We start from the raw sequence: 15,943 nt of genomic DNA, 5'->3' as shown, positions 1-15,943 counted from the left end.
GATAACTAGTTTTACTGAACCATGGTGCAAAGTGCTAACAGGTTGAAACTGATCATATCTCGTCGATAATATTTGTGATCTCTACTGTGGTTTGGAGAGAGTAGTATCAAGACTCATTCGTATTTGGCTTAGTGTTTAGCACAGTTCGCATCGTGATTCCAATGTCTGCTATGTTGCAAGAACGTGAAAGTGACGACTAATATCCATTAACGCATATTCTTCACAATCTTGTTTGTTTACAGGGACAGCGACAGATGTACTTAACTGTTCACGAGTGATCTTATTCACCACCGATTTCTTTTACACAGATGCTTGTTAACAGGGATATCTTTGTGAACAATTAGTGAGAAATGAGTGTAACATGATGCAGCATTATTTATTTGAGATTATTAGTACTGATAACATTGTCAATAAACATAACGAAACAACTGAACTGATGCTTCACTTCTCTTCCAATTTCCTCTTTTTCTCAGTTTTATTCTTCTCCTTCTCCTCCGCCTTCTTCTCTTCCTTCTTTTCCATTTTCCATTTCACATACTCCTTCTTCTGCTCCACTTTTTTCTTCTTCTCATTTATTCCATTCTGACCCTCAGTTACATTCTTGCATCCACAGTTCTTTTCGTCAGTGTACGGTTGACGTTTTATCACCCTAAAATAGAAACAATCGAAACTGAGAAATGTCGTGGCTAGCCGTCGTTCATATGCACACACATTCTACTCACAATAATGTTTCTGGATGCGAGACAGAGTTCTGTGCGAAAGCGAGAAGAGTGTCGAATATCCACATTTGAAATACGTAGTAAATTTAGGGAACCAACTGAATATAAACATGATGTGAGTCACACTGAAGCACACTGATAAAAACACATCATCGGAATGCTTTGAAACCACTAAAGTTCGATGTAAAACAAATCATAAAATCGTGAATATGCTTAAGTATGTGATGGAACATTATGTGCATTGAAGGATGGAAATTATGAATACTTACGCGGGTGAGTAGAAACAGGCAATCAACATGTTTGCTGGATATTCATAGCCTGGACATCTGGTATAGCCACATCCTACGTAAGCCGTTTCTGCTTGAACTATCTAGATGTATTTGAGAGAAATGAAGTGATGAAACTTCGTTCAGTGAGTGATGCAGAAGTTCGAGATTTCGTTCAGTCACATAATTTGTGTATTCACATACCTGCTTGTAACTGTCACATTGATGCGGTGGCTCACAGCGGTCTGATTTGTGATCATAGTGGTCCGATTCTTTCATCCAATAAGTAACAGCTCTACAATAAGCACAATCATAACAATCTTACACTTGGGAAACCTACTCTGCCAACTCGGAGTGTACAGCGGTGTTTCGACCCACGGAGTCAAATTTACCAACACTTCCAATCGGTTTCTCGTCATAAGCATCACATTTTTGAGACCAGCGTTGAGCCGCCGCCTCCAATTCATCGTTCCACTCCTCATACAAGTATAAAAATCATAAAAAATAATTATCGTGTATTCGTGAACAATGTCAGGGATCGCGCTCAGATTCAAGTCCGAAGCGCAAGGCTTTCACATCATCTCAAACTTACAAGAGGCTGTAGTATTGCTTCCGCTGGCATTATGTCCGTTTCATTGTACTTGCTTCGGTATCTTCGATGTTCATTGTGTACTTGCAGCATAAGTTGTTCCTCCTCTGCGTTCAATCCGAAGACAGCTTCCATGGAGCAAATGGCAAGTAGTAGTGTGGGCACCATTCTCTGGTATCTGGTTTTAGTCAAAGACGCAGTCATATATATACACCTTTTTGATCATTTGAATATTGTCCTCACATGTGAATTTTGTATAATCACGCCCAATTTCTTTCACACAAAACCAGAGTACATCTCGGTTGTCCTCAGAAAGTTCTCACCCAGCTCGCTAAAATGAATTTACTTGTTTGTATTTGTACTGTAATTTTTTGACAAGCAATAATGTGGTGGGATTGACCGTCCCACAGTTACACGAACGTATACAGGACGGTTATATCGTTGAGCCATTTCCGATTACTTATCTTCTTAACAACCTTTTGCATCTACAAGTATAATAATAAACATGAATAATTAATTCTTTGTTCATAAGTAAATTGAAATATTATCGTAAATAGTGGTATAAAGCTCCAGATAAATATCGTGTTCTGATCTCCAGAAACTCCAGGCGTCATGTTCTGATTCGGATGAAGCTTTCGATCGCATCCAGTTATTTTTGGTGTTGGGTGAATTCAATTTAGTTCACAGAAGGTTATTGACGTTAACACGGTGTCATTCAAAGAGCTGAACAATCGAATTTATGTTAGTTGATGAGTCGTCAACAGAGACCTTGAATGCTACTTGAGAGTTAAAGTTGAGCAATATCAAAGAGAGTATTAGGAGGGAGAACAATATGTAGTGGTGAGTTATGAAATGATTACTACATAAACATTATAACAAGGACATAGAATATGAAGAACGAATCTCTGATTCTTGGAACACATGATGCATGAAATTCCCATGAGTGTCAATTGAAATCAATGTGAAATCCTTCAATGTATTCACTATGGAGCACAATCAACAAGAATCATGAACAGCTTTTAACAACTGACTGATTATATTATCAAGTCAACTACTGCGTTAAATGTTTTGTATTTTCATATGCGTTCGTTTTGCTTGTTTGTGTCGTTTCCAGACCAAATTCGTCACTTCTGGCATGTCAAACATTGTTTTGCACAACATTGCCAGTTGTTACTTTGGCCCGTTTACAGCACTTGAGAAGCCTCGAAATACACCAATCGACTGATTTTGCTCTGTAATCTTCTTACTGTCGTTTTTTGTAGTTAGGCTATGTGTTATGGTCATAAATTAGTCTGGAGCTGTTCGAATCACGTAGTTACTAAAATATTGAGACTTAGCAACTCACATAATTGAAACTCACTAGAATATATTATAGTTGTCATTACCAAGGTTTAGCTTGATGATTTCAAAAATCAAAGCATCATGTTGATTTTTTCAATAAGAATACTATATTTGTAATATTAAAAATAAGTAGAATAAGTAAGTCTTTAGATTTTCTGACTTTTGTGACTCGGCACAGTCCACCTCTTCAAACATATAATAAACAAAGTAAATAAACACAAGTTTGAGTAGTTCAAATTAGAATAGCGTAATTTTTTGTAGATGCCTTCTTTATTGAAGAGTCATCTCGTGGAATATTGAGTCGAGCAAAAGAACATCTTAGGTTAACAAAGAAACCATCTATTGGCCCATGGGACTGGAAAGACTGCAGATCAAATTGAAATACCACCTCGTGCCAATACGAAGAACAATCAATTCCATAATAAAAACATCAACATAATACAAATAGGCTTTTCCAACTAAATAGGTGAAGAGCTAAAGCTTTCCGTATATTGATTAATCGTACTGCTCTCAGTAGAAAAGAAGAACTCACGTTCACTAAAATAACATAAAACTGACTTGTTCAGTCCTGATTTTCATTGATCGCACCAAACATTCGTGCCTTGTTTCTCCGTGCTGTTTAAACTTGAGTTTATTTCACTTGCTAATCTAATCTATGAAGAGGAAACTTACACTGAATCACGGAACGTCAAAAAGTTTGAAAGCTATGTTTTTCCACTCATTGGAATAACAAAATATTACTGGAATCCCTGCAGATAGATATGTGATCCCATCTCGTTGGGAATATATTTGTTGATTTTCAGGTATTGGACTCTTTTGTATTAACTGTTCTTTTTGTTGTTTATTACGCTACTTTGTGCTTGAGAAACTTTTAACTGTAAAGTACAGGATGTACCGTTTGAGGTATTCTGTATTTTTGACATAATTTGTTCTGTTTCTTAAATTAGAATCATTTAACTTGATCACAGTGTTTGTGTTTTGATATAATTTAATACGAGTAACTCGAAAAGCGCTCTGTACGCTATACAAAAGAACGTAATCTTGTCTGATCGAATACATTTTAGTTCGTTAGTTTTAAATTCAAACCGGATATTGTCGATTTGGCGGTTACAGTGATTATAACTGTTCTTATTAGCCCATATATACAGCTCTTCTGATATCAGTCTCCTCACAAGTTTCTTCGGATCAACTGACGGTTTCAGAAACTTTTTCACGCATTGTTTGTGTTCCTTCTACCTAGCATTCAATTGTTTTGAAGTTTCTCTGATATGCGCCACATTATAATCATGACAGTTGACATCATAGACAACAGTGTGTTGTTCTCCCTTTAGAAATCTAACCTTAACTTTGACTAATGCCGATCTTATGGTATCACTAGCCTGAAACTACAATCTTATGTTTGTTTAGAATCCTCTCGGTCTATTCCAATGTTTTACTACGGTATGGGATGACGACAGTGGATTCCCAGTCTTTCGGTACACATTCTAGTTTAATTTTTCTTTCACTTCTAATGATCTTTAGAAACTCTTTGCAGTAAATGTTAACTCTGAGATTTGACAAAATTGCATTCAGTTTGACTTGTTGGTCTTTCTTATCTGTAATGAGATTAATACTTTTGTTTGTCAAATTAACTTTGGATGGATCTAACGGGCATCCTTAATTGAAGCTTGATTCAGAATCGGAATATTCATAAATAATATTTGATGTTCTATTGATAGGCACATTAGTAAGTGAGGAAGGCACATCATAACTTGCCATCATTTCATCCCCCTCTTTATGGATAATATTGATATTGTTCATGAATTCTATAGAGTTTTTAATTCGATGAATAATTAATTTATCGTACGGTTTAAGTATCCTAGCTAAGCATTTCGCTAGATTGTGTGCCGGTGAAATTGCGGAATCAATCACTGGTCTTAGTGGATTATTATTCTTGTGAATCTTTGGAAGTTCATAGAGTCTTCAAGGATTACAACTCTTTGGATATAACATGAACCACAATGACGGTGCTACTTTGACCTTTATCGACTGTAAGATTTTGCTGGTTTCAGCCTTAAGTTTATTTAGCGTTGTCCTACTTTGCTCTTCTTTAATTGGCTCGTACGTGCCCTCTTGTAGATGTCCCCTGGCCTTTTCTCGTAGTCCGATTTGTTCATAATAACTGTCGTGTCTCGATTATCTGTTTACCTAATGCTATTGTCTTATCATTTCTCAGTCGTTTTAATGGATGTAATTCATTTTTTGTTAGATTAGAATAATGTGATTTTTGATGCGACAACGTTGCCATTATTTTACTCTTCAACGCATTCGCTGTTTCACTAGAAAGTACATCCAAAACTTTGAACTTTGTTGTTTCATGCATGTCTCAACATTTTTTTCGAACTTTTTGATCTGTTGTTGTTTTGGTGATTGATAACAAAACTGTGCTCTATGTTTGAAAATTTCATTTATCTTTGATCTTATTTCTTTCGGTGTGATAACTGACAAAATGTCATCGATATCACTAACCTTCGAACACCAGATTCATAGTGAATTTATGAACACGTTATCTCGGAAATGTTCTGTTGGCTGCGATCGCCGCTTCGACTGAAAGAATAGATCTGTCTGGAGTTCTGACCGTCAGAGATCTGAGAAAATACATTTTATCTTAAACGCTGTAAATAACTATACACCGGTCACTAAATTTTCACACAACGACAGCCCATCAACTTGTACTCATGGTATATTCAGTTGGATAGGAAGAACTGTTTGCCACATGTTCACATCTTTTTCTAAATCCATGTGCTCATCCTGAATTGTGAAATGTGCACGGAGGTCACAATAATCTCACAAATGAGAACTCACTTGAGTGTCCTCACGAAATACTTTTATGCACTTTCCGAATTCAGTTTTACGGTCACACACATACCTTGGCTGGGTGGGTGACACTCGAAAATAACGATACGCGACCGCCACAAACTGTACTTACCAGTTTCAACAGAAAAAATTCGACAAGTATACTAGAAGAACAAATTGATTTCCTTGATAATAAAATAGTGAAATTAAAGTGAGTGTGACATTATGTGAAGATAGTCAGGACATAATTATTATGCAGCTGGAAATTCAAGGCGCGAAACGGATAATCCGAGGTCATGCATTTTTCTTTAGCGATTTTACAATCAATCATAGGAATTGTACCAATTATGCGAATTAATGAAAGAAATGCAAATGGTAGCAAAACCTCTCGGTAAAGCTACATGTGAGACCGTAAAACTGAATTCAGAAAGTGCATAAAAGTACATGTATAAACACCTCTACTTTGTTAATGTTGGTTGTAGTAGTTCTGAAAGTTTCAGCTCCGTTCAGTAGAAATGTCCTGATGTTCGTGTTGAAGATTCTAAGTTCGAAGTTGGCTGCCAGCTTTTTCGAGTCGCGGAAATTCCTTAAATTTTCGAATGTTGCCCTTTCTTTGACAATACTCGCCTTTATATCTGCATCATTATCCTTCATGTCCATCGATGACGCTGTCCAAGTACATGAAAGTTTCCACCTGTTCCAGAGCTTCTACATCAAATGCGTTTTGTTTGGTGCTTGCTGTGTTGTATTTCATGATCTTGGTTTCTCACTTGTGCATGTTGATGCCTACTGCTGTCGAGGTTACTGCTGCTCTGACTATCTTCACCTACATTTGTTTGTGTCTAAAATATAGAAGAGTTAGGATGTCTGTAAAGTTCGAATCGTTCAGTTATAATCACTGTAACCGCCAAATCGACAATATCCGGTTTGAATTTAAAACTAACGAACTAAAATGTATTCGATCAGACAAGATTACGTTCTTTTGTATAGCGTACAGAGCGCTTTTCGAGTTACTCGTATTAAATTATATCAAAACACAAACACTGTGATCAAGTTAAATGATTCTAATTTAAGAAACAGAACAAATTATGTCAAAAATACAGAATACCTCAAACGGTACATCCTGTACTTTACAGTTAAAAGTTTCTCAAGCACAAAGTAGCGTAATAAACAACAAAAAGAACAGTTAATACAAAAGAGTCCAATACCTGAAAATCAACAAATATATTCCCAACGAGATGGGATCACATATCTATCTGCAGGAATTCTAGCAATCTTCCCAAGCAGACAGTGAAATGGTAACAGTCACACACCGTCCTACGTCTTCAGAGGTTTTTGGTTCTCACCCCTACGAACGCAATCCTCAAGTCCTCGATACGAACCACACTTGTGTGGTACGCCAATACGAGCAACAAGCACAGCACGTAAAAGGCCTTCGGTGACAACTCAAGGAACAACGATCGCTTCTTGATCTGCCATCCCTCTCGTCCTACAGTCGAACGTTTCTGATCAGTCTCACGAACGAAACCGCTTCGTATCGGAATTGTAAACCCGTTCTAGCGGGGGGCTCTTGTAGTGACTTTTTTTATCAAGAGAACGCGACTGTTTTGATGGAAACATTTTTTAATACAACCAATTGTACCAGTGATTGTCTTACTGTACTTGTTTGTTTAACAGTTTTAAAGATATTCTTCCTTCCGTTGATTGTGACGTTGCACGATCTTGGTATTATTTTTATACCACGAGATCGCCAACAAATATATATTGCTACAATCTTTTACCGCCTTCTGATTTCTGGTTTACCCGAAGGTTTAGCCTGTCTTGATACGCAATCTTCTTGCATTCGTGGTCATAGTCAAAAACGACTCGACGCCACAATACAACTCTACGAAAATTAATTGAATTAAATGAATCCTAAAATTTGATACAAAGATAATTGGTGAAGCAATATGGACTTGAATATTGTCCTATTACAATCATTTCTTATACCAACCGTTTGACGTTTTTGTTTGATAACGCTTGTACGGAATTTATATGAAAACACTTTAACTAGCTGCTGTCACCATTCGTTTGTATACAAGAAAACGTCTTGTTCGCATTTCCATTGCCACCTAGTAAACATCAGTCTATTAAACAGAAAGATATTGCCTTACAATAACTTCCACTATTCGTCTTTATATCGAACTGTAAAGCTTGTGGTCACATTGAACTTTAACGTGTCACACAAGGATGTTGGGGGGCAATGTGTTGTGTTTGAATACTAAAGATTTCAAAGTGTCACCAGACTCCACCTTAACAATTAATATTGTAGAACATTCGATTGTTGTAAAGTGAACATATGTAAATGAAAGTGCATTATAATACAGCAATACAGCTGGATCAAGTATAGTAATGGGCTTCGATTTTGTAAGGACATGGATATTTCTGATAATCAGTCTACTGAGAACATAATTGCAGCGAACATTCTAACATCAGTTGTTCAAATACTTTCTAATTTTACGTTTACAATAAGGATCATACACGAGTTTGTTGCACCTGTGTTTGTAGTCTAGCGTGAATTCACTTTACAATTATTAGGAGTAACGTGTTTTGAACCAATCCAACTTTGTTTCAACAACCTGTAGTCGTATACGACCTGTAATTGTGCATTGTGACATATTTTGTGAAATTCATTTTATAGGAATATGTGAATATTTTGGGTGCCACAAAATAAAAAAACCTAGATTGAATGGTTATATTTACGTGTAATGCCTTTTTTTCGAAAGTGAAATTTTGTGATCCTCATGTTAAGTATATCTAAAGGTCATGATGAAGTTTAGCTGACGTGGTTAATTGAAAAGGAATAGATATTGTTGTGAACAGGGAAATGAGAAGCCCAGACAAACCACGAAAGCTGTTTATCGGGACGTTATTTCAATTTATTCAAACCTTGCAAAACACTAATATCTATTTTTGTCCTTATTTTATTCTACAGAACATGAGCTTTCGTTCGATGTATCATTCATTGCTATACCCCTTTTTGTTCCGAAACCATTGTAATTTAAACATAATATTTTGCACCTTATTTTCTACTCGAATTCCCATTTTTGGACATAATTGTATTTTCCCAAATTATTGTACGTTGCGGTCAGGATATTCACTTATTTATTCATGTACCTTTTTGCAATAATACGAATTCAGAATTCAGAGATTTCAGAGTGTTCCAACTGTCTTGTCTTCTCTCACTCGCGTGCTTGCCAGCCAATCAGGTTCTAGAATAGTTCTCTCTCTACCCCATCTCGAACTCACGCGTACTAGCCTATTGCGCCAGGGACATAATGTAGCCCAGACAGACCTAGGTCAAGTCATAACAAAGTATCGACGGCGTAAAAGCGATTCAAGGTCATAGCAACTGGCGACATATATTTCTTCTTTTTTATATTGATTGATCCAGAACAAAATGTCTGTATCATTGGATAACCTTAAAGCTATTCTACAAATGCAGCAAGCACAAAATGATGCAAATCAAACGAAGAATTTGGATGCACTGGCGCGAATGCTCTCATTACATTCGTCCTCAACTTGTAAATCAGATAAGCATGAAAGCATCATAAATTCTATTTCTGAATTCCAGTATGATCCTGAAGCTAATGTCATTTTCAGTTCGTGGTTTCACCGTTATGAAGACATTTTCCGCGTTGGATGCTCACATCTTGATGACGCAGCTAAAGTCCGCTTACTCTTAAGAAGACTGGGAACACAGGAATACAATAAATATGTGAATTTTATCTTACCACAAAATCCACGAGATGTATCATTCAAAGACACAGTCCAGACTCTATCTAATATTTTCGACGAACAGTCCTCATTATTTAATACTCGCTATAAATGTTTCCAAATAACAAAATCTCCAGAGGACGATTATCTCACGTATGCCGGGAAGGTAAATCGACAGTTCGAACGCTTCAAAATAAACGAAATCACAGCGGACCAATTTAAATGCTTGATTTTTATATGTGGTCTAAAGAATGCAGAAGATGCATATGTCTGTACCAGGATGTTGGTGCGCATTGAACAAGAACCGAATATGACATTACAAATGGTCCTAAATGAATGTCAGCGGTTACTAAATCTCAGGCATGACACTGCAATGGTGCAACAGAAGGTTAAACCTTCCGATTTTGGTTCAATTAATGCGCTCCGAACCTCAAAATCGTTGAAACAAAACACTACAAGCACGAAACAACCTTCTGCCGAACCCCCATCACCATGCTGGTTCTGCGGAGCATGGCAGTTTGCGAAATTTTGTCTGTTTAAGAATCATAAGTGCCGCCAATGTCATCGCATTGGCCACAAAGAAGGTCATTGTTTGTCAAATAAACGCAAGTCAAAACATCGTAGTGAAAATTTGAAGCAACGACCACACAGTTGAATTAAAAGCACGTTTGCAACCTTTAAAGTGGGATTCAAAAATAGGCGGAAATATGTAAATTTATTAGTAAATGAAACACCTGTACGCCTTCAACTGGACACTGCCTCCAATGTCACATTGATTTCCAAGAACACATGGCATCAGTTAGGATGCTCACGCATTCCACCGCCGGAACATGTCGCTCGAAATGATTTTGCGAAATTTTATCCGTTTAAGAATCATAAATGCCCACAATATCATCTTATTACTTGCTTAATATTTGTGGAAGGATTCTGGTATTTTTATTTGTTACCAAGAAGATGCATTAATTGCAATGAATACAACCTCTGATTTTAGAAATGCGAACATTATTCTGACCGACATATGTCCATTTTAAATGCTCCTTAGAGTCCTGTTACTTTGTCTTGGCATACAACTAAAAGCCCTCGTCTGAGTCATTTCAGCCAGTTTGAAAAACTGCATTCTTCGCATAAACAATTGAAGCGTACACGAAAATTATATTGTGATTAACAGTCACTACATACTAATGGAAATTTCCAGCTGGATACTCACCGAACTGAGCATGCCATTCACTTGTGGTTGTTTCGGGATCTCACTATATTGAATGTTCCTTCTGCACGGATTGTGTAAAGCTAACGATTCTAAGTTTCCAATATGCTACATTTTGTCTAGATTTCCACAAACACCCATTTACACTAAAAATTAGGTTGAACTGTAATGTATCCATATTCAGTTGATGATTCGTATGAGCTGCCAACATTGGTTCAATTTATGTGTTTACGAACTTGTTCATTGATTGATCAGCATCCACATGATAGTCATTGCATTCTTATACAAAAGTGAATTGTTGCAAACAAAAAATAAATTTAATCACTTTTCTTTTTCCGCGTCTAACTAAATTAATAATATTGGACCACCTGTTTGATCCTATAGCAACTCACGTCCAATTGAGTTTGTTCACATTTATTTCGGTTAAGTCATTTTGTTAACTTATTAACGAACTGAATCATCCGTACAACAACAACTTATCTTTATCATTGTATCTTTATTATTGTTGCGAATGCATGAACATGTATGCTTGAGCATTGCTTACTGTCTACGCATTTATTCACGCTGCTAGCCTTACTACTAACCGCTTTATTGATTCGATGACTCATTTATTTCACTATGTAAATAAATGTCCATGTTATTCATGTTAATTGTCCTCTCTCGCTTACTCGTACTCATATTCGCTGACTCACTCGATCGCTCGCTCGATTGCCTGCTTGCTTTTTGGCACAACTCTTTCATGATTGTCTTACGCACCGGCATTTTTGGATATCTATGTGTGTGGTCCCATAATAAACACAATCAACACTTCGTATTCGCCTTTGGGATCAAACTGTGGACCAATACTAAACGTATATTTTTATCGTATAATTGTTAAGTAACTAAACTATTCATATTCATATCCCTCTTATTATAAACTTTATTTTGACCTATGAACCATTATTATACGTTTTACCATTCTTGAATTATGCTCTGTCTATTAGTCACTGACCCCTACATTCACAGCCAAATTTGGCCAAATTTTGTACGAATTTTATTTTCTACTTTATGCTACGTTGTGGTCTGTTTGATTGGTAATATAAACTCAGTATGTTTGATATATAATGATTCATATCGCATAGGCTGAGATTGGTGTTCTGAACTTAACTGGCTGGGTTAGGCGGAAAGCAAGACCAATCAGGACTCTAGGCTGCTCGCACGTGTTTTACGCGTCCTTGGTCCGATCGATAATTCTCTGCTTTTGACTGGCGGCTTTGAGCTATAACATGTGTGTCCACATGTCGAAGGATGAAAAAATGGATTTCGTTTTGTGTGGTAGGATGATATATTCCTCTCCAGATAAATTGACCAGACTGTCCCTTCCAGATCACATTGACAGAATCTCTGGATGTGTACCACAATTCTTTTGTTTGTGGTCTGTAAAAGCGTCTTTATGATCACCTCAATGATTTTAGGTGTCCTTGTTACGGATATCTGTTTGAATAACGTTTAGCAATTCGTCTGTCTGCAACAAAACCACAACGTATTTGTCAAGTGACCTAATTTGTATCAACCCACTTACCACTGATCTAACATATGAGATTTGTTGTTGGTAGATCGAGCGATTGCGCTAATTGTAGTACACTCATGGCTCTACAGAAGTTTAGTAATAAAAACGAGTTATAGTGGTTTTGACCAAAAACAGCCAGTTAGTATCCGAACACAGTGTTTTCCCTACTAAATTTTAAAAATACCCATAATCCCGAATGTTTAGCTGTTTTCTATTCAACCCCATTCCTACAATCCTTTGTTTATTGTTTTCTTCAGCCTCATGAAATATACTTGCTTGGAAATTGACCGAATAAGAGAGAACAAATCCAAGTTTTCATACATAATTAATTTACCCATTACAAGTGACTAAACGACACTGATCATGGACGCAGTTTGTCCTGCTTCTCGCCCTCTCATTTCTCTCTCTCTTTTCCAGCACCCTCGTTATATAACACCTAAAACGTATATGGAACATATGACTTCTTTCTTTGCCGTCACTGATACCTCCCGTATGTATCTGGGAAGGCTATCAAGGGTAAAATATAACACGTGAAGTTTGACGTCTTTCACTCACTATTTATGCATTTACCGCATAACTTACTATAAACAGCTGTGGACTTTAAATGCATTCATTCCTGACCACCGATTGCTTGTCACGACTAGACCTCACCAAAGTGCGCCGACTCTCATATTGAACATCAGAGTCTAAGTGACATTGATATTCCTATGTATGAAAATGTATTCTCCGTTTCCATAGGCATTGTCTTATAATACATCAACATAGTGGAGTAACTTAATAGAACAAAGCCTACAGTAATTGTAACAACTTGATCTTACCTGTAAACTAGCACGCCTCATGCAAAATATTGCTATTATAATGACAAGGGATATCTTCAAAAGCTTTTCTCTCCACATACTGAAATGAAAGGGTCAGTTGTGTTTTCTCTGCCTTTCAATTTGATGCGTCAAATGCGTTTTCTCTCTCAAGGCGAAAGCTCGATATTCTTCAGTGAGCTTGAGTCCGAAGTTATTCTTGTATGTATATGTAGTGACCGGACAAAATGAGGAATGAAACATTTAATTCAGTTAACGAGTGAGTGGAGTCGGTGCAACCTAGCGGAACTTGAATTAAGGTGATACGCACCGTTCGCAGTCTAGAGGGGAAAATTTAGCTTCAGCGTAGCTATTATAGTTCTTTTGGTCTTGAATAAGATACGGAGTTCCCATATGCACAAATAACGTCTAATAAACTACAAGTATAGGATGAATGATATTTTACACAGTCCGCAACTTCAATCACGTGTCAGTGTAGTCAGTTTATTGGTTGTAAAGACTGTGAAAATAAAACAAATATCCATATACTGCATACACAACATAATGAGTTGGACAATCATTCACGCATTTAAAACGACCACGAAGGAATTTCGATTTGCGAAAAACACGGAATAACAAAGTGCTTGAAATATAAACCGTTTATGTTTAAGGAAGAAAGCTGACACATATTAAATAGAGATGAGTTGATAGTATCAACCGGTTAAACTGAAACAGTATATAAATAAGACTGCTTGAATGTCGAACCGTGATCCACGACTTCTGTGGCCTCCTTTCAGTTGAACTGAAGTAACAGTTAAAATATTTATGGGTTGGATCATTTCTCGTCCAAATAATTACATTAAACATCAGCAATTAACGCAAAATGATTTGAGGGGAACAGCACTCACCTCGATGTGTAATTGCATGCGGTGAATTCTTGGGCATGAAATCGAAAATGTTCACAGTGATGATATGCACATCTTACATGTGCAGTATTTTCGTGAACGATCTGAAAATGATTAGTGGATATCTTTCATCACAGATGTTTATGTTAATAATGGATAAAGATATTGTCGGCAATGTTCGTGTTATGAACGTGGAATTAAGAAGCCCAGACAATTACGAAAGCTATTTTCTTGGGACGTTTTTGCATTTCATTCAAAACCTGTAAAACACTTATATTTATTTTGTCCCTATCTTATTCTACATAACACGAGCTTTCGTTCTATGTATCATTCACTAGCATACCCTTTTTTGTTCCAAAAATATTGTAATTTAAACATTATATTTTGCACTATATTTTCTACCCTAGTTTCCTGTTTCAGGCATAACTGTATTTTTCCAAATTATCGTACGTCGTGGTCAAGATATGCACTTATTTATTCATGTACATTTTTGTAGTAATCCGAATTCAGAGAATCCAGAGTTTAGTGTTCCAGCTGTCTTGTCTTCTTTCACTCGCGTGCTTGCCAACCAATCAGGATTTAGAATAGTTCTCTCTACCTCAATCGAACTCACGCGTATTAAACTCAAGGTTAAGCCTGTCAGCCTAGCGTGTCAAGGTCAAGGTCAAGGCATAACAAGTGTCACGGGGTAAAAGCCATCCAAGTTCATAAAAACTGGCGACGGAGAATGTTTTTCTTTTCTATTGATTAATCCAGTACAAAATGCCTGTTTCATTGGATGACCTTAAATCTATTCTACAAATGCAGCAAGCACAAAATGATGCAAATCAAATGAAGCTTTTGGATGCATTGGCACAAATATTCTCATTACAATCGTCCTCAACTTGTAAATCAGATAAGCATGAAAGCATCATAAATTCTATTTCTGAATTCCAGTATGATCCTGAAGCTAATGTCATTTTCAGTTCGTGGTTTCACCGTTATGAAGACATTTTCCGCGTTGGATGCTCACATCTTGATGACGCAGCTAAAGTCCGCTTACTCTTAAGAAGACTGGGAACACAGGAATACAATAAATATGTGAATTTTATCTTACCACAAAATCCACGAGATGTATCATTCAAAGACACAGTCCAGACTCTATCTAATATTTTCGACGAACAGTCCTCATTATTTAATACTCGCTATAAATGTTTCCAAATAACAAAATCTCCAGAGGACGATTATCTCACGTATGCCGGGAAGGTAAATCGACAGTGCGAACGCTTCAAAATAAACGAAATCACAGCGGACCAATTTAAATGCTTGATTTTTATATGTGGTCTAAAGAATGCAGAAGATGCATATGTCTGTACCAGGATGTTGGCGCGCATTGAACAAGAACCGAATATGACATTACAAATGGTCCTAAATGAATGTCAGCGGTTACTAAATCTCAGGCATGACACTGCAATGGTGCAACAGAAGGTTAAACCTTCCGATTTTGGTTCAATTAATGCGCTCCGAACCTCAAAATCGTTGAAACAAAACACTAAAAGCACGAAACAACCTTCTGCCGAACCCCCATCACCATGCTGGTTCTGCGGAGCATGGCAGTTTGCGAAATTTTGTCTGTTTAAGAATCATAAGTGCCGCCAATGTCATCGCATTGGCCACAAAGAAGGTCATTGTTTGTCAAATAAACGCAAGTCAAAACATCGTAGTGAAAATTTGAAGCAACGACCACACAGTTGAATTAAAAGCACGTTTGCAACCTTTAAAGTGGGATTCAAAAATAGGCGGAAATATGTAAATTTATTAGTAAATGAAACACCTGTACGCCTTCAACTGGACACTGCCTCCAATGTCACGTTGATTTCAAAGAACACATGGCACAATTTAGGATGCCCATCCATCTGACCGACAGAACATGTCGCCCGAAATGCGTCAGGAGACATAGTAAATTTGACAGGAGAGGTTCTATACAATGTTCAACTTATGGGAAG

At 36.9% G+C, this 15,943-nt stretch overlaps 1 protein-coding gene across 1 annotated transcript; it reads right to left on the bottom strand.

Annotated features, from left to right (window-relative positions):
• Nucleotides 1-441: 441 nt before the first annotated feature.
• GLIPR1_4 (Glioma pathoproteinsis- protein 1) lies at nucleotides 442-1,607 on the bottom strand (the record flags this gene model as incomplete). Its single annotated transcript, XM_012941528.3, has 5 exons — nucleotides 442-649; nucleotides 989-1,089; nucleotides 1,190-1,280; nucleotides 1,326-1,462; nucleotides 1,578-1,607. The coding sequence occupies 5 exons, from the start codon at nucleotides 1,605-1,607 to the stop codon at nucleotides 442-444; spliced, it is 567 nt and encodes a 188-aa protein (XP_012796982.3).
• Between the last annotated feature and the right edge of the window lie 14,336 nt (nucleotides 1,608-15,943).

The sequence above is a fragment of the Schistosoma haematobium genome, chromosome 6 (assembly GCF_000699445.3).
Source record: "Schistosoma haematobium chromosome 6, whole genome shotgun sequence".
Classification (NCBI taxonomy): Eukaryota; Metazoa; Platyhelminthes; class Trematoda; order Strigeidida; family Schistosomatidae; genus Schistosoma; species Schistosoma haematobium.
This window is presented reverse-complemented; position numbering and strand designations above follow the sequence as displayed.